Source organism: Myotis yumanensis, unplaced genomic scaffold (assembly GCF_028538775.1).
Source record: "Myotis yumanensis isolate MYYU_CA2020_CCGP unplaced genomic scaffold, mMyoYum1.0.hap1 SCAF_2, whole genome shotgun sequence".
Lineage (NCBI taxonomy): Eukaryota > Metazoa > Chordata > Mammalia > Chiroptera > Vespertilionidae > Myotis > Myotis yumanensis.
The window spans coordinates 2,040,500-2,059,435 of record NW_027223753.1 but is presented as its reverse complement, the minus strand read 5'-3'; the positions used below and the strand labels follow the sequence as shown (position 1 = coordinate 2,059,435).

General features: G+C 68.2%; 1 protein-coding gene across 2 annotated transcripts in view; it reads right to left on the bottom strand.

The window, feature by feature from the left end:
• Nucleotides 1-18,936, bottom strand: part of TP73 (tumor protein p73) — a 42,232-nt gene that overhangs the window by 12,464 nt on the left and 10,832 nt on the right. For both annotated transcript variants that reach the window (XM_070403937.1, XM_070403938.1), the window contains exon 4: nucleotides 6,759-7,001. In XM_070403937.1, coding sequence (XP_070260038.1) covers nucleotides 6,759-7,001 — 243 coding nt within the window. The remainder of the gene's footprint in view (nucleotides 1-6,758; nucleotides 7,002-18,936) is intronic.

The window sequence follows — 18,936 nt, the reverse complement described above, 5'->3', positions numbered from 1 at the left end:
GCCGGTGGCTGGGGCCTGTAGGGACCCCCGTCACCTTTAGAGCCAGGGCCTGGCCCCGGACATGCCGGCTCACAGAGGCTGCTGTGATCCCCAGGACAGGGCTGGGAGGGGACATGCTGACACCTCCCCCCCCAACGCAGGCTGACGGCCGGGGTCCCCTCACCAGAGCCCAGAGGAGGGTCAGTGGGACACAGAAACACACAGGCGCTGAGTGACCAGGTCCCTGTCCAGGCGAGTCCACAGAGGCGGGGGCAGGAGCTGCCCATTGGGGAGAGGGAGCCTGGGGCTGGGGGCCTTTCAGGAGCCTGGCGGCCTGACCCCAAATCCACCCCCCCCCCCCCAGCTCCCCAGCCTCGGGGACCCTCAGGCCTGCTTATCCCGCTGGGCTCAGCCAGCATCGACGCCTGGGATGCTCAGTGCTGGGCTAAGGTCTGGGGGAGGCGGGGGGCGCAGCAGGTGGAGGCTGAGCTGACCCAGGAGAGAGGCCACGTCAGAAGCCTGGGCAGCAGGAGATGGCCTGGCCCAGAGCGGGGGAGGGGCTGTGGTGGCCGCAGGTCTGGGCCTCCCTCTGTCCTTAGCCCAGTGGTCGGCAAACTGCGGCACGCGAGCCACATGCAGCTCTTTGGCCCCTTGAGTGTGGCTCTTCCACAAAATACTGACTTCTGCGCATGAGCCACAAAGTTTTAATCGCACTGTACGTGTGCGCCCGCATGTGGTATTTTGTGGAAGAGCCACGCTCAAGGGGCCAAAGAGCCGCATGTGGCTCGCGAGCCGCAGTTTGCCGACCACGGCCTTAGCCTGTAGGCCAGGCACCTCCTCTGGCTTCCTCTGGGCCCCAAGGGGGACCGAGGGTGAGCAGGGTGTGTTCCGGGGCCTCAGGGACAGGGCTGGGCTTGCAGGAAGCCGAGAGCTCCCACTGCACGGGCACACATGGTGGCCGCGTCCCGCAGGCTCAGCCAGGTCCAAAGAAGGGTCACCCTGCCCACAGACTGCCTTCTGACCGCCAGCTGAGCGCCCACAAAGCTGCCCTGGCAGGCAGGCGCCCGCCCTCCCGCCGTGGGCCTCGTGGGCAAATGCCCTGGCAGGGACCCAGCCGGGGCTGTGGGCCAGGCCCCAGAGCTGCCCTGGGTGGGGAGGGGCCGGAGGCTGGTGGTCAGTGGCTCTGCCCGCCGCAGACCAGGCCCTCCCCTGCCGCCCAGCCCTCATTCCCACCTCGCACATGCTCCCTGGCTGGCCTGGCCTCGTCTGCCCCAGGGATTGGGAGGGTCGGCCCACGTGGGCAGGTGCTGGGGTCGTGGGCACCTCTGCCTGCAGGACAGGCTCGGAGCCTCTGGCTGCGGCGCGCCATTCTGATCGCTGCTGGGCCCGGTGCCCGCGGGCACCACAGGGCCAGCTCCGTCCCGTGTCCTGCAGCCCCGGGGCTGGCGCTGGCCCAGGGCAGGTGCCTGTGGGAGAGGAGGGAGGAGGCCGGGCCTTGGCAATGCCGTGGCCGATGCTCAGGGCCCTCCCACCGCTGCCCCTCCTGCCCCGGAAGCTGCAGGGGAGTCCTTAGCTCAGGGCCCCCCTCTGTGTGGAAGCAGTAGATGAGCCCCACTCCCGGCCAGCGGGGGAGGCCCGGGGTCTCTGTGAGCCTGGGGACCCGCACACCCCGAACCTGCACGGTCCTTTCAGCTTTTCATTCCAGGTGGAGGCGGCCGAGGTTTTCACTGAACCTCATCAGGGTCCCGGGAACCCTGGGGCCAGCAGAGTTCCAGGTTCTAAACAGGGGGCCCCTGGCAGAGGGCCTGGCCGCTGAGCCAGGTGCTGGTGGGCTGAGTGTGGCCCCGCCTTTGCTGACGGGTGACCGTGAGCAGGGACCTGCCCTTTGAGCGTCAGTGTCCTCATCCCTGTGGCACGGACCTGTGACGTGGGGGCTCTTGGGAAACAAGACCCTGCAGCCCTGGACAGTGTGGCTCAGTGGATAGAGCGTCGGCCTGCAGACCAGAGGGTCCCGGGTTCGATTCCCGTCAAGAGCACGGACCTTGGTTGCAGGCTCCTCCCCGGCCAGGGCCCTGGTCAGGGCGCGTGCAGGAGGCAGCCCATCGATGTGTCTCTCACATCGATGTTTCTCTGTCCTTCCCTCTCTCCCGCTCTCCCTGAAAATCAGTGGGAAAATATCTTTGGGTTCAACAGCAACAACAAAAAGACCCAGCAAATAGATGTTTTCCCATCAAACCTCCGTTGTGCCTTGTCCCACCCACAGCCCCCAACTATGGGGCTGACGCCTGCCTCCCAGGGCCGTCCCGCGTGTCCCCTGCCAAAACCAGGGTGTGCAGAGGCTGTAAGTTCTGTGACCCCCAGGCCCAGGGGCTCCCCAGCTGCCCGAGAGGCGGGGTGACCCCAGGACAGACCCCAAGCGGGTCCTATCCCCGCCAGGGCCGCCTGCAGGGAGCTCGCGCCCACAGCGCCTCCAATGCGGGCGGCGGTCTCCCTGAGAGCTCTCGTTCCCCTAATGACCCACGTTCGTCTGCACATGAACGGACGCTTCCCTTGGCTTCAAGCGCGCCTAACTGCCGCCGGTGCCAGGAGGGATTAAGTCCACGGGCGCATTCCATACGCCAGGGTAACGCACCGGCGCGCGTCGTGTTGGGGCACCTCCGCGCTCGCTTCCCGCCTGCCAGCCTCCCAGCGGCTGGAACGTGTTCTCCCGGATCCGCCTTCCACCCCGGAGTCCCGCAGCCTCGGCTTCCCGCCGCCTTCCACACGCTCCTCCTGGGCCGGGAGTGCGGTGCTGCCCCCAGGATGGACACGCGCACACGCACTCACACTCACACACACACACACACGTGTGCGTGCACACATGCACACTCACACACACGTGCACGCGCACATATGCACACACACGCACACTCACACACACACGCACACTCACACACACGCACCCTCACACACACACGCACACACGCGCACACACTTGCGCACACTCACACTCACACACGCACACTGATGCATGCACACTCACACGCACACTCACGCACTCACATTCACACGCGCACTCATGCACACTCACACGCACGCACACTCACACACACACGCACACACACACACTCACATGTGCGCGCGCACACACACAAGTGCGCCAGGTCTGGGGCAGCTGGAGGTCACATGAGGGCTGCTCCAGGCTGCCCCCCCCCCCCGCTCCCGCCCCAAGGGGCCACACTGTCCAGACCTCACCTCTGTGCCCTTAGCTGCCTGCCCTGCAGACTGTAGGCAGGGCCCCTGGCCGCCCGGAAGTGGCCCAAGGCTGGGCAGGGCCTCCACCCTCACCCAGGCTTCCGCCTGCCCTCAGAGCCCCGCCCCGCATCTCAGCATCAGCACAGCGGGGGTGGGGGGGGGCAGGCAGAGGTGAGCAGGGCTGGACGGCGTCCAGACACCTCGCCCCATGGCTGCTCCTCCCTCTGCTCCTGTGACTCCTGTCGCCTCTGTCCCCATCACGGCCAACCCGTGGGGAGTCCAGCGGAGGGTGTGGAACGGGGACAGACACCTGGCTCCACCCTCCCCCGTCCAATACCCATCAGCGCCCGAGGGCTCCGTCGGTTCCGCAAACTCCCCTCAGCCCAGATGGGCCCGAAACAGACAAGCCTCAGCCAGCACGGCTCATAGCAGGTGCTCCCCCCGCACTGAGCAGCCCCCTCCACGGCCTAACTCCCACCTGGCCCTGCCCTGGCCCTGGCCCTGGTCCCTGTTAGCACAAGTCCCTTCTCCAGCTGCTGTTGCCTGAAACCACCTCCTCCCGGCCTTTGGCGGAGGGTGGCTTGTCAGAACCCTGGGCAGCAACCGGGAGAGGCCCGTGCATGTGTGCATGTGTCCATCTGCATGTGTGCACGGTGCTTGCATGTGCGTGCACCTGAGCGGTGTTTGCGTGTGCGCACACGTGTGCATTGTTTGCATTTGTGCACACACGCGCATGCCTGTGAGCTGCGGGCTCCAGATCCCTGGTGCCTAAGGAACAGGCGTGAGACATAAAGTCTCAGAGCAGATGCCCCGCCCGGCGGGTGGGGCGACCTGCGGCCCCCGGGCCAGGCAGAGGCCAAAGGCCCGGTTCACAGCTGTGGCCCCCTGGGGCGGCGAGGGTGTGTTTCCTGCGGGGAAGAGGAGTGAAGGCAGCAGTCAATCGGAATGGCACTTGAGAAAAATATGAGTTATCTATCAGTTACCAGCCGGCCGGCGTGGCGCATGGCCAGGCAGCAAGTCCAGGCAGCGCCCGCTCAGCGAGACCCCAGAGCTGTGAGCAGGCGGCCAGCCTGGCGGCCCTGAACTGTGCGTGGGCCTGCCCACCCCTCCCCGGGCCAGCGAGGGAGCCGTGGGGGGTCTGCTCCCTGAGGGCCGAGGTGCCAAAAATCTCATTATCAATGTTTGTCCCCCCACAGCCCCTGCACCACTGAGGCCAGGGGATGGGGGGGCGGGGAGCGCCTGGGCCCAGCAGCAGCAGCAGCTCAGCTGCGAGAGCGGAGCCTCGAGGCCCAGCAGGAGGGATGTGGTGACATCTTGCGCAGGAGTCGGGGGACGGGGGATGGGGGACTGGGATGGGGGACAGGGGCTGTCGCGCGGAGGCAGAGCAGTGGGCACAGGTTGCCTGGCCTGCCCCTGGTGTGGCTGGCGGGGCTGCCTCCATTCTGGGCGGACCACCCCTGAGGACACTTACTGCCCAGAGAACTATGACCAAGCCGTGCCCTCCGGGGGCCACTCTGCTGGCCGCGGCGGTGGCGGCGCCCAGGAGGGTGGCAGAGGCCCAGATGGGGAAGCAGCCAGCAGACGGGCAGCGCCTGTTCCCCCGGGGCCAGCACAGACCTCGAGGCCCTCCAAGCCTGCACACACAGCAGACACCCTCCCGCATCCTCAGACAGCGGACAGGCAGGGAGCCAGGCGGCGCCCCCCCCCCCCCCGGCCCCGTTCCTGCCGGGACCCCAGGGACCAGTCACCGGAGTGCAGGCTGGACCGGGACCCTGCCCCTCCCAGGGGAGAGAAGGGCTCAGGGAGCAAGGGTGACCTCGGAACTGGAGGGGAGTGAACCTCTTGTTGCCAGAGGCGTGCAAGCGTGAGGATGACGGCGCCTCCCGCCCTGGCTGCCCGTCACCCAGCCAGACCTCAGAGTTGGGGTGTGAGGACCAGGACCCCAGGTAAGAGAGAGCCGAGGCAGCCCTCCCTCGCCACCCCTGCCCACCAAGGAGGTGAAAAGGAAGCCAGCTCCCCGCTGCGCCTGCCCCGAGCCCCGGGCAGTGCGGCCCAGGCACCCCTCCTTTGAGCCTCGTCGCCCTCTCAGCAAGGAGCGTGGGAGAGACAATCTAAAGCCAGGAGCCCGGCCACTGACGGCGCGGGGGGCCCTGCCCTCCAGCCCACGGCGGCCCTGGCGTCGGCCTGAGCCTGGACTCAGTGAGGGGCTGGCCCCCGGGGGAGGCCACAGCCCGAGCAGGGGCCAGAAACAGCGGCAGGGGGACGAGACCCGAGACTGGCCCCGCAGAGCCTGACCCAGGGTCCCTGTGGCCCCGCCCCACGGGCATCGTCTCCCCACCCCCGGGAGCGTGGGAAAACCACAGCCTCACCCTCAGGGCAGTGGGTTCTTAAAGTGGCAGAGCATGGGGTCACCTGCTCGCTGCTCCTGGGAGGCAGGACAGACACCCCGCATAGACCTCCTGATCGGGTCAGTTCCCAGGTGGTGTAAGCACGGCCTACTCCCTGGAGGAGGTGGCGCTGCCAGGTGTCCCCGGAATGGGTGCCAGGGCTGGACTCACTCTCCCCCTTTTGGGGGTGGACAGGAGACCCAGAGGGCCTGCGGCTGCCTCTCCCACCGATGCCCTGTGTGCCCTGCCCTCGGAGGGGGGGCCTGAGGTCTGCCTGGGGGGCTTGGCATCCCTGCTGGCAGGCAGCCCCTTCCTGTCTCGGCCGCAATGTGGTGAGGAGCTCAGGGCTGAGCCCAGTCCCTGGCTCCCCTGGCCGGCACCCCCACCTACCATCTGCACCCTCCAGGGAAGGCGCCTTCCCTTCCCGTGACTCAGTTTCCCTGGCTGTAAAACGGGACAGTGGCAGATTCTGCCTTGTGGGTTGCTCAGTGGTTTCGCGAGTTCATGCAAACTCAGGCGCTCAGCCAGGGCCCAGCCGGCGGGGTCAGGTGCGCGGACGGTCGCCGCGCTGGCTCACGCCCCCCGCCCGGGGCAGACCTGGATTCCGGGCAGCGGGTTCTCCTGACGTCCCTGCCTCACGGCCGTGCGTGGAGATGACAGCCCGGAGGCCACGCGCGGGGGCAAAGCCCACATCCGCCAACGACCAGCTCCGCCCGGAGGAGGAGCCTCCATGCACCGGCCCAGGTGGCTCCCAGCAGCAGAGCCGCATGCCCCCTGCCCACCCCGGACAGGTTCGACCAGAGCCCCCCACCTCAGCACAGGAATGCCGGCCCCACAGCCTCGGCGAGGGCGGTCAGCCTCCGGCCCATGGACCTCGCAGGGAGCCACATCCATGACCGCCCCCCCCCCCCCCCTGCCCCGGGCCCTGCGGGAGGCCGGCCGGCTCTGGCCACTCGTCCGAGGGGTGGGCACACCCACACTGCCCGGCCCCGAGACACGCCTCCCGCCGACGCTCCTCCCGTGGGGCGGCCCGGGCCGGGCGGCAACCTGTGTGGACAGCCGGACCGCCAGGCACCCCACTCGGCCTCCCTCGCGCCCAGGACGCGTCTCCCGCCGCCCCGCGCCCCCCCGGATGCCCACGGGGGACGGGGCACTCACGGTCCAGGTGGCGGACTTGGCGGTGCTGGACTGCTGGAAGGTGACGTCGAAGTGGTGGGGGCCGGGGTAGTCGGCGTTGGAGGGGATGACGGGCGCGGGCGACATGGTGTCGAAGGTGGAGCTGGGCTGCGCGTACGGGGAGTGGGTGGGCACGCTGGCCGCGTGCTCCGCGGGGTAGGGGCTGGCCGGGGCCGCGCGGCCGCTCATCTGGTCCATGGTGCTGCTCATCAGATTGAACTGGGCCTGGCGGGAAGCGGAGGAGGGAGGGGGCCCACCGTCAGGCTGGAGAGCGCCCGTCCCGTCTGGGAGGTGTCCTGTTACAGCAGCCTTAAAGGGCCAGCCGCTCCGTCATCCCAAATATTTCCCCGGTCCCCCCCACCCTGACAGGTCACTACTTGTGTGGGGATAAACTGACATATTCACCTCACCCTCCCCTCCATCCGCTCCAGTGCCAGGCTCCTGGGCTCCCCGTGCACCTGGAGGCAGCTGCCTGGGGGGTGGCCCAGCCCGGGCACCAGCCCTGCTGTCCTCCCTTCTGTCCCGTCACACTCACGTGGGAGACCCCAGCGCCCCAGAACCAGGCCGTCAGGGCCCCCATCCTACAGGGTAGACACACCCCGGGCTCTGGGGCGGGGGGTGCCTGGGAGGCGCTGGGGAACAGGTTTGCCCCCTGGGTCCGCCATGCAGGAGGTGGGGCTGGGGGGGGGGGGAGGGCCTGAAGGCCAGAGGCTGAGCCAAAGCCTCTCCCAGGGCCCTGAGAGCTGGGCTGCCTCCTGCGGCAGACACCCACCCTCCCCCCTGCCCCCCCAGCTGGAGGCAGACACCCGTCCCCCCCCCCTCGCCCCCGCAGCCGTGTCTCCTGTTGGCAGTTCCCCATGGGCACACCCTCTGCCCACCCGCACCCGGGCCGGCTCCTCCCCAGGCTACACAGCGGGGAAGAGGCTCCGAGTTCCTGTGGGTGTGGCCCTGGGCCACCCTCTGTGGGATCCAGGGACCAGGGACGGGGCAGCCCCCACCAGGAGCTTAAGGGCGAGGGAGGGGGCACTGCCCACGCCATGGTGCCTCAAATCCAGGGCCGATCCGATCCCCCCTGGTGGCCGGCAGGGAAGGCCCTCCCTGATCAGGAGGCTCCGAGCAGGGACGTGCGGGACCAGCGGGGCTGGCCAGGTGGCCTCAAAACGCTGCCACAAGCCCCGCCTGCGCCTGGACGGCTCCCAGGTCCGAGTGGGCCCTCCCCTCAGGCCCGAGGCGGGCGCTGTTAGTGTCTGCGTTTTACAAATGAGGAAACTGAGGCACGAGTGGCGGTGACGTGTGGGAGACAGAGTGGCCCTGGTGGGTGGACAGGAGACCAGCCACACTCCATGGGGGGGTGGAGCCAGACCTCGGGGATCAGTGGGGACGGGGAATTGTGGGGGCTTTTGTCGGGGTCTCCCTGCCTCCTCCAAGTGCAAAAACACACGCGCGCCCGGGCTCAGCTCTCGCTGCACCCCGGCTCTCTCTCCCCCAGGGGGATGGGGCTGCATGACCTGACCCCCTATCCACACCGCCGAGGGCATCCCCCCACCCCCCGTGTGCCCAGGACAAGGCCCTTGCAGCCCTGGGCCCCTCCTGCCCAGAAGATGCTGCCCTGAAGCCTCTGACGGGGACTCAGGTGAGGACAGAGGGAGGGGCACAGGAGGCAGGGGCGCCCCGAGCCACGACCCCACGCCCGGAGGCCAGGCCACTGCCTTCCTCCTGACCAGCTCCCCGGATGGCCAACCGCCACCCAGGTGGATCTTGAGCGGGGGACCCACCCCAGTGGGATGGGGGGACCCCTGCAGGACCCGCCTCCCACCTTGGTCTGACAGCTCCCCAACCCCCCTCGCCCCCCCCCCCCCCCCCCCCCGCCTTCACTGTAAACCCGGAGCCCACACCCGCCAGCAGGCAAAGGGCGAACAAGCTACGGGCGGGCGTTCAGAGGAATCTTCTTTCTCCACCAGGAAAACAAACGACAGAGCGCCACGTGCTGAGACCTGGAGGCAGCGCTAAGCCGCCAGGAAAAGGCAGCGCCTTTGCTCAGGAGCAGCGGTCCCAGGGCCCAGGGGGCGGGGGCGCCTTTGGCTGGGTGGGGTGGGGGGGGTGGGGGGGTGGGGAGGGTGGTGGGGTGGGGGGCTGATGGCCGAGGGGCGTGGTCTCCCTTGGGGGGGCTGGAGCATCCTGAAACTCGCTGCGGGCTGGGTACCCAGACCCGTGAACACACTAAAAACACGAGTTGAAATAAGCCAACTGCGTGTCGCGTGAACTACAGCTCAACGCAGCCACTGAACGCTGGGTGGAGGGCCCGCCCTGCTCTCCCGGCCCAGCTGCCGCGAGGGGGACCACGGCGCCCCCCGAAGATGCAGCTGGGCCCCCGAGGGGGAGGGCGCGGCTCTGTGAGCCCGAGGTTTCTGTCCGCCCTGGGCTGTGGGCCCCGCAGGGACAGACACTCACCGAGCCACCCAGGCTGGGACGGCCCACCCGCAGCCACGGCCACACGGGCACGGTCAGCACTGCCGGGGGTGACGCGGGCCGTGCTGTGGGCATGAGGGCACCCGGGGCCCAGGCCTCGGGGCCATGAAAGGACGTGAGCAACTCCCCTCCCCCGTGTCATGTTGAGGACACTCTGGGACCAGCACGCCGGGTAATGAAGTACACGGTTTCCCCTGCGCCTCCTCCCTTCTGACGTGGCTGCGGGCGACACAGGGACACGAGCTCTCATCCTGTTCCTGCTCCCAGCACCCTCTGTGCGGAGCGTAGTGCGCTTCTCATCGCAAAGCACTCACTCCGGAGGTGGGCCGGACAGGGGCTGGCAGGCGAGGGAAGGGAGGAGGACGGAAAGAAGGAAGGAGGGAGGAGGGAAGGAGGAAGGAAGGAGGGAAGGAGGGAGGGAAGGAGGGAAGGAAGGAGGGAAGGAAGGAGGGAGGGAGGGAAGGAGGGAAGGAAGGAGGGAAGGAAGGAAGGAAGGAAGGAAGGCAGGAGGGAGGGAAGGAAGGAAGGAAGGAGGGAAGGAAGGAGGGAAGGAAGGAAGGAGGAAGGAGGGAAGGAAGGAAGGAGGGAAGGAAGGAAGGAAGGAAGGAAGGAGGAAGGAGGGAAGGAAGGAAAGAGGGAGTGAGGGAAGGAAGGAGGGAAGGAAGGAAGGAGGAAGGAAGGAAGGAGGAAGGAAGGAAGGAAGGAGGGAGGGAAGGAAGGAAGGAGGGAAGGAAGGAAGGAAGGAAGGAAGGAGGAAGGAAGGAGGGAAGGAGGAAGGAGGAAGGAAGGAAGGAGGAAGGAAGGAAGGAAGGAAGGAGGGAGGGAAGGAAGGAAGGAGGGAAGGAAGGAAGGAAGGAAGGAAGGAAGGAGGGAGGGAGGGAAGGAGGGAAGGAAGGAGGGAAGGAAGGAAGGAGGAAGGAAGGAAGGAGGGAGGGAAGGAAGGAAGGAGGGAAGGAAGGAAGGAAGGAAGGAGGAAGGAAGGAAGGAGGAAGGAAGGAAGGAAGGAAGGAGGGAGGGAGGGAGGGAGGGAAGGAAGGAGGGAGGGAGGGAAGGAGGGAAGGAAGGAAGGAGGGAGGGAGGGAAGGAGGGAAGGAAGGAGTGAAGGAAGGAAGGAGGAAGGAGGGAAGGAAGGAAGGAGGGAGGGAGGGAAGGAGGGAAGGAAGGAGGAAGGAAGGAAGGAGGGAGGGAGGGAAGTAGGGAAGGATGGAGGGAAGGAAGGAAGGAAGGAAGGAAGGAAGGAAGGAAGGAGGGAAGGAGGGGAGGAAGGAAGGAAGGAAGGAAGGAAGGAAGGAAGGAAGGAGGGAAGGAAGGAAGGAGGAAGGAGGGAAGGAAGGAAAGAGGGAGTGAGGGAAGGAGGGAAGGAAGGAGGGAAGGAAGGAAGGAGGAAGGAAGGAAGGAGGAAGGAAGGAAGGAAGGAAGGAGGGAGGGAAGGAAGGAAGGAGGGAAGGAAGGAAGGAAGGAAGGAAGGAGGGAGGGAGGGAGGAAGGAGGGAAGGAAGGAGGGAGGAAGGAAGGAGGAAGGAAGGAAGGAGGAAGGAAGGAAGGAGGGAGGGAAGGAAGGAAGGAGGGAAGGAAGGAAGGAAGGAAGGAAGGAGGAAGGAGGGAAGGAAAGAGGGAGTGAGGGAAGGAGGGAAGGAAGGAAGGAGGGAGGGAGGGAAGGAAGGAGGGAGGGAGGGAAGGAGGGAAGGAAGGAGGGAAGGAAGGAAGGAGGAAGGAGGGAAGGAAGGAAGGAGGGAAGGAAGGAAGGAGGGAGGGAGGGAGGAGGGAAGGAAGGAGGGAAAGAAGGAAGGAGGAAGGAGGGAAGGAAGGAAGGAGGGAAGGAAGGAAGGAAGGAAGGAAGGAAGGAGGAAGGAGGGAAGGAAGGAAAGAGGGAGTGAGGGAGGGAGGGAGGCTGAAGATGGGACAGGCCCTCAGGTAGGAATGACCAGGACTGAGGACCAGGTATGAGCTGGCCCCTCCCACTGCTCGAGGCTGAGAGCCTGGTGGGTCCTGGGTGGGGAGGGCAGGGGTCCCTGCCTGCCCCCGGCCCCCCACGTCCCCATGCTCCCCTCTCTCCAGGTGACCGGGAGGCCCTGGGGGGTGCTCTTGGCTGCGTGAGAGCTGCAGCCTCAGACGCGTCCCTGTGTCCCCGTGTCCCCGAGTGGGACGCCCAGCGGGGGCTCCAGGCCTGGCTGCCCGCCCCGGCCGCCTGTTCAGGAGACGGAGGCCGCCCCACAACAGCCCTGTTCAGATTTTAACTTGTCCACATTCTTCACCCGCCGCGGTGCCAGGGCCTTAGTCACTGAGCTTGACAGCTGATAGGATCTCTGCGCCCGGCAGCCCTGCAGCGGGAGGGAGTGTGGCCGTCGCAGGCAGGCAGGCAGGCAGGCAGGCGAGCGAGCACCCTCCACCGCAGCCCCGGGTCCCCTCCAGCCTCCTCTGCAGCCCCCCCCCTCCCGCATGCTGGCCGGTGGACGGGGCAGGCCCAGAAGCAGGGGATAGTGGGCCCTCCTCCCCAGGGAACAGACCACAGCGTCCGGCTGAGCACTGTCCGAGGGCACTGCCCGCTGTGGCCCTGCTTCCCCAGGGAGGCCTCTGCCCACACGCTGAGGTGGGCACAGGTTTCGGTCCTGTTTGCCGTGGGGCTGGGCTCTGCGTGCCCCCCACCCCCCATGGGGAGGTGTGGCTATGCGTGGCTGCCCGCCCACAGGGAGCCCCTGCATCCCCTTCCTTGCGGCTGGGCGGCTGGGGGGCTGGGCGGGACCCCAGGCGGAGAGCCTCGGGCGGGGGGCGGCGGTCCCTGCAGAGCCAGGAGCCCCACGGCCCGGAGAGACCCTCTTGGCTGCAGGCAGGGACCTGGGCGAAACCAGGACTTTCTTGGTTTGTTGTGTTTGCAGCGAGAGCTCCACTCCGGAGAGTGGGCTGATTGGGACAGGCCCGGCCCGCGGCGCCCGCATGCGCTGCCAGGCTGCTGGGCCCGGCCCAGGAGGGCCGCGAGGAGAGGAGCGGGCGAGGAAGCCGGGTGGCCTCCCCGCAGGGACCCGGAGGGGCCAGCACCAGGCCTGCCTGAGGCCCGACAGCCGTGGGCAGAGGCCCAGGAGGGGCCTGGCCGGGCAGGTCCTCGCTGCCTCCTGTGGAGCCCCAGGACCCGGGGCCCCTCCAGGCCCTCCCGGCCCTCCCATCCGCCCTGCAGCCTGGTGCTCACAGCCGCCGCCAGGGGCCGCAGGCACCAGGTGCTCACCCAAGTTAGAGCCACGCAGACCGAGCTGGGGCTTAGATCAGGCTTCGGCCAACGGTCTGCAGAGCCGGGGGAGGGAGGGGGGCTGCTGCGTGGGGAGGGTGAGCCGAGGCTGCACCCTGCACGCATGTGTCTGGGCAGTGCCCCTCCCCCTCCCCCCCAAACCCCTCCACCCCTCTCCCGTCTCCAGGAAGGGAGGGAGCTGGCCTCTGCCCAGGACTCCAGCCCCAGGGACTGAGGGTGCTGCCCCAGGAGCGGGGGGTGGAGGGGGGGCGAGGCCCATCCCAGCTCCCACACCCCCCCCAGCCCTGCAGCTGTGCCCCCCGCCTGGGGTCTCCCCGACCCAGCAAGTCCACCTCAGACAGCGCACACATCCCGCCTCCTCTCGCAAAAGCCCGATGGGTGAGGCTGCAGATGAGGGAACTGGGGCTGGACCCGCACACCCAGGTGCAGGTGGGAGACCCCGCCCCCAGTCCCTCACTCGGGGGACAGTGCCGGAGCTCCAGGCACGGGGAAGGGGGAGTGAGGTCACTTCCCACCTGTCCTATTGCACCTAGCAGCACCCCCGCTGGATGCTCAGAAACTCGAGGGGAATGAAACAGACCCCAAACTCAGACCCCAAACTGCGTGCGGACCCACCACGCCCGCTGTTGCTCTGGGCACCCGGGCCCAGGCCACCTGGCTGTGCGGGTGAGGCGCCATCTGCGCCCACTGCTGCCCCGCCAGGCGCCCTCCCTCCCGGCCGGTCCTCCCGGGAGCTGCCTCTGTAAGGACCCCTGCAGATCGGCTCACATGACTGGGGGATGGAGCTGGAAAGTGAATTTCTTAGCGCCTGTGCCCCGAGGCCCTCCTGAAGGCCCGCTTCCAGCGTCCACGCCACCGCGGCAGCTCCCCCGACACGTCCCGACAGTGAGATGGATGAGGGTTTCGGTGCCACTGCGGTGCCTGGGAGCGGCGTCCATTCTTCTAGGGGCCCAAGCAGGCCACGCTGCCAGCAGAGTGAAGTCATTCTGGGCTCACACTCCCAGGGAGCCGCTCCGATGGGCCCCCGGGGCCTTCGGAGGGGCCGTGTGTGACCACAGGCCCAGAAGCACCTGCCGGTGGCCTGGGCACGGCTCGGCGCAGGTCCCAGAGGCGGCTCCCGCTGACTCCCAGGCCGGGGCGCTGGACTTGACAGAGAAAGCAGAGCGGCCGGGACGCTGGTGCCCACTCCTGCCCCGGGACACACACATGGGAAGCAGAGTCCTGCACCTTCGGGCAGTCAGCACTGACCTCCAGGGAGCCCCATTCCCAGCCGCCCTGGGCACTCCGTCTGCACCACGGGTCTTGGCTCATACCGTTCCCCTCCTCACCGCCTCCTGGAAGCCCCCCAGGCTTTCTCCCGGGCTTGCTCTCCACTCCTCTGCATGAAGCAGTGACCATTGTGACACAGCCCCTGGGGGCCATGCCCAGAATCACCCACAGCTGAGGCCGGGACAGCTGGGGCGCAGAGCCTGTGTGCAGAGCAGGGGGTGCAGGCCCCGTGGGCACAGCCTGGGGAGGGGGGGGCAGCGGTCGAGGAAACACGGGTTCCGGTTGCCTGTTGACGCGCCGGGAAAGGCCCGCGCTCATTTGCATCGCTTCCCGCTTCACGCTCTTCGAGTTTCCGCTGTTCCCTGGAGGCCCAGCCAGGCCCAGGTGGCCCTGAGCTCTAACCGCACAAGGACCTTGACCTCTGACCTCTGCTGGCAGCTTGGCCGCGGCAGGGCTGCGTGAGCAGGGCACAGGATGCTCTGGTGGGTCAGGGTGTGCCCGGCCCTGCACACACGGGAAGGATGGAAGGGACTCAGTGAGGAACAGAACTGGCAAAGCCACTCAAACAGCAGCGGGGACCTGTCCCGGGGGACGGCAGGCAGCGGGCAGCCAGTGTGAGCAGGGACAGGGACAAGACGGAATTCTAGAATCCCGCCCCCAGAGGGGAGGGGGAGCAGCGTCCACAGGGGGGCGGGGGGGGGGGGGCAGGGAGCTCCTCCCGGGCCCAGGATCCGCTCCCTCAGCCGTCACACTAACCCTGATGTCGGAGGCGGGAGCAGGCCGTGACCCAGCAGGAGGGCAGCCGCTTGGGCTCCTGCCAGGCTCCTGTCACTGTGACCTCAGCCAGGTCCCGAGGACCAGGCAGGGATCCCCGAGCGCCCAGAAGGGCGGTGGCTGCCAGTCGGGGCGAAAGAGCCCTCCCTCCTTCCAGAGACTCCGACCAAGGGGACTGGGGACGGTCAGAGCTCTGGGGGCAGCCCCATCTGGCAGATCACCCTATGGCCGCCGCCCCAAGCGCTCTGCCTGGAGCATCGTGGGGAGGTCAGCCAGGGCGCCCCCTCAGTGTCTGCTCTGACCCCTGCACCCCATGCTCCCGGGAGAGCACTGTGGCCAGACCTTTAAGGGAGCAGGAAACTTCCCGCTCCCCCAGCCAGTGCAGGCGTGCCTGGGCTTGGGCCGACCCCCCCCCTCCGCCCCCCGCGAGTGCCTGGCTGCCGGCTGGCTGCGGCTCCGCTAACCCGGCCCTCGGAGCAGGACCTCCGTCCCAGTGCTTCCCACGGCATCGCAGCGTCTGTGATTAAACGGATGGAAAATGCCGACAAGACCCGGCCTGTGCCGCGATGGCTCCCTCCCCCGAAAGCCGCGCACCCTCCGCTCTCACCCGGGGCTGAGGCGAGCCGGCCCCGGCCCGTGCCAGCGCGTGTGGAACTTTCCACTCCTCGCACCCCCTAACGTGGTGCGCCGGAGGCCCCCGGTCCCCCAGGCGTGTGTCTGCAGGAGCGAGGCTGAGCCAGGGCGCTCTGCCTGCCCCCACCTGCAGACAGCGCCGCTGGGACAGTGAGGACGGGTATCCAGGCTGGTGGCGTCTCAGGGGTGCCCCCCCAGGCTCCTCAGAGCTGCTCAGGAGTAGGCAAGAGGCCCACGGGGTGCATTTATGTTAATTGATTTCAGAGAGGAAGGGGGGAGAGAGAGATAGAGAGGGAGAGAGAGAGAGAAACATCCATGATGAGAGAGAATCGTGGACCGGCTGCCTCCTGCACGCCCCACACTGGGGATCAAGCCCAAAACCCGGGCCTGTGCCCTGACCAGGACTCGAACCCTGACCTCCTGGTTCCTAGGTCGACGCTCAACCACTGAGCCACGCGGGCTGGGCACCATGGATTTTATCTAACACCAGGAAATGGGCCTGGGCCTGCCCTGCCTCTCGGGGCGCCGGGGGCTGGGATGAAGGTGGGCGCTCTGTGATCGCATGGGCAAGGGCGGCTCGCGGGGACAGTGGGGTGTGGGGGCTGCTCCCACTCCTCCGAGAGCTCTGCTCAGGCGCCGCAGCCTTCCCACCCCTGCCTGCTGCCCCAGAGCTGCCCTAGGTGTCTCCCCGACGTCCTTCACCCACCCGTCCCTCTGTCCATCCGTCTGTCCATCTGGCAGAAGTGAATCAGGACACGGGGGCGGGGGGCCCTGGGCGGTGCCCTCTTCGCTGGGGGCAGTGAGAGTGGGGCCCTGGAGGAGCCTTCGATGGTGACCAGGGTGAAGGGCGGGGGAGGGTGAGGTGGGGGTCGATTGCCTCTGCGGGGGGGGGAGTTCACAGCAGCTCAGAGATCTGGGGGCGGGGGGGGGGGCACTGCAGGCAGAAGAGCCAGGACAGGGCTGGGGGAGGAGCGGGGGTCCCCACTTCGGTCGTTTGCTCCCCGATTCAGGGCTCTGGGGTGACAGGCAGGTGAGGGCACTCTGTCCTTCAGCAAGCCCCTCCCGGGCCTTCCCAGGGGCTGGAGACGCAGCCCCCACGCCCCCCCCCCCCTTTATCTCTGCAGCCTCAACACAAAGAGGCCAGCAGTGGAGGGGGCGGGGGGGGGGGGCGCTCAGTGGCTCCGCGGTGACCCTAGAGGGAAAAGATGCCGCCGCAGGACCGGGTGGGGCTGGGAGGGGCTCCTGGTGAGCCAGATGTGGGGTTCAGGAAGGGGGTCAAGAACAGCGCCAGGGAGGACAGAGGGGTCTCCCTCGCTGAACCGGACGTGCCAGGGCAGGTGGGTGCTCGCCTGGGCGGGAGGTGGAGGTCCCAGCAGACATCCAGGAGGCCAGTGGGGTCGGTGCTGGGACTTGGGGGCAGCGGCCAGCGGATGGAGTCACCCCTCGCCCTCAGAAGCCGGCGCTGGTGCTGCCTTCTGAAGACACAGCCCTCCCCGCCCCCCAGAGCCTGAGCTCCACGCACAAGGTTGGGGAGGGAAAGCCCCAGGCTGTGCCCCACTCCCACCCTCGGTCACTCCAGCTGGGCTCTGTCCCGTCCTGGCCACGGACCTGCCCCCTTTCTGCCCTCGCAGTGTCTTACCCCTCAGCAGTGACCGCCCCCCGCCCCCCTGCCGCCAGCCCTTCCGGCCCAGCCCCTCTCCAGCAGCCCAGCCTGGCCCTCTCTCTCCGGTGTGACGTCCCTTCCCCACTTGTCTCCTTTCGGGGGCCTGGGGGCCCGGCCAGCTGCTCTCCTCTCGGTCACTCGCCCTCCATGCTGCCCCCCCAGCCCTGGCCATGTGCCCACCGGGGCTGGCACTCCCCACGGGCCATCCCCACAGCCCTCCTGCCGGCAGACACCTGCTGCCCAGTGTCCAAGCAGCCGCTCGGCCGCTCCAGCCAACGTGGCCCAGACCCACCCCCCCCTTCCCCGCTCTGCAAGGCTCAGACCAGAGGCCTGGATGATCCTGGGTCCTCCTGCCCTCCACCTGGAGGCCCCTCCCCATGTCTGGGTGGGAGCTGCTCAGGCCTGTCCTGCTCTGCAGGTCAGCAGCTTTGGACACCCCTCCCTCGCCCGCCCCCCCTACGACCCGTCTCCCTCCCTCCTCCTCCTGCCCCTGCCTGATGCTCCTGGTCCCCGAGATGGCTGAGCCTGAAGGCTTGCCCCTCCCTCCTCATCCTCTGCTGGGCTCCCCCTCTGATTAAATGTCGGCTCCCTTCACCCGGTCACCTCACCCTCACACCCACCCTCCGCTAATCCACCTGGGCCGCTCTGGGCACCTGGGCTCCCACCTGGTCTGAGGGGCCGAGTTCCTCCCGGTGGCTCCCAGCTCTGCCCTGCCCCCCCTGTGGTCAGCTCTCAGCACTGCAGCCGGGGTTCTTCCAGACCCTGTCCCTCCTCCCTCCATGCCCTTGTATGCAGTAGGCGCTTAGTAAACACTTCCTGGCTTTTCCCGCCTGGGGCCCTCCTGCCGAGGCTGCACAGGGAGCGAGTGCGGCTCCCCCTCAAGGTGGCTGTGCAGGAGCCCCCTTCCTGCCCCCCCCCCCCCCGTCCCCCGGGGAGATACCCTGTGGGCTCTCAGTGACAACAGGGTGACCAACATTTTTCTGAATCCAACCTATTTCTTTAGTATCTTGGGGTTTAAGGTGTTTGGGCCCAACACCACTTCCTCTCTGGGACAGGTGCACGCAGCCTGTCTCCCTCTGGAACGGAAACAGGAGAGCCCCCCCCCCCGCCCCCCCCCCCCCCCCCCCGCCCCAGCCACCGCCCAGGCCCGCAGGCGTCAGAGCTGCCAGGGCGCCCGGGAGGACACGGTGGCCACTGCTGGTCCCCCAAACACAGGGGCGGCGGCAGGATGGGCTCCGGCGGCTCCTCTGCCCGCGGCTCACGCGGGAGGCGACGCTCTGAGGGCCAGAGCCCAGTCCCCCCGCCCCCCTGCCCGGCCCCACCCGGCCCCCACGCAGCCCCTGCTTGGCATCCGCCCGGCTCAGCTGTGACCCCCGCTTCATTCATGGGAAAAGGTTACGCCAGGGTCTCCGTGTGCCCGGGGCCTCGGGACCACGGCCCGCGCGGGTCTGCCTCCGGCCGGCGTGAGCGGCTGGGCCACCTGCTCAGGCGGCAGCGCTGCCTCCCTGGCTCCCAGAGCACCGGCCAGGCCTGCATGTGAGCTCGGTCCCGTGATCTCCCGCCGCCGCCCGTCTCTCCCTGAGGCCGGCAGCAGGCATCTGACCCGCTGACCCTCGCCGTGCCGGCCCCCAGCCCGCGAGAAGCGCCCTGCCTGGCGTGAGGTGAGAGGCTCCGGGGAGGGTGCTCATGGTCTGGGAGCCACGAGCCCACACCGGAGAGCAACGACCCCCGGGGACGCCTTTAACCTGGGATGGAGCCGCCACCCCCAGGCCGAGGAGCCAGAAACCCCTTCGCCAAGAGGCGGCCGCCCAGCGCTGACCCGGACACCCCGCTCACCTCCTCTCGTGGCTGCGGCCCCAGCCCAGCCTGAGGGCCGGGTCCCCAGAGCACCCCCAGAATGGCAGGCACCCGCCTCCATGCCCAGCACCTGCCAGCCCAGCCTTCCTGCCAGCCTCTGCCCTGGATGGCGCCCCCCGCCCAGCAGCCGGTGCCCGGCAGGGCTCAGACCAGCGCGCCCCTCAGAGCCCTCCACCCTGGCGAAACCCCCAGGCCCCCGAGAAGGATGGAGACGGGTCCAGGCGGAGGTCTGGGGGGTGCCCACGGCACACCTAC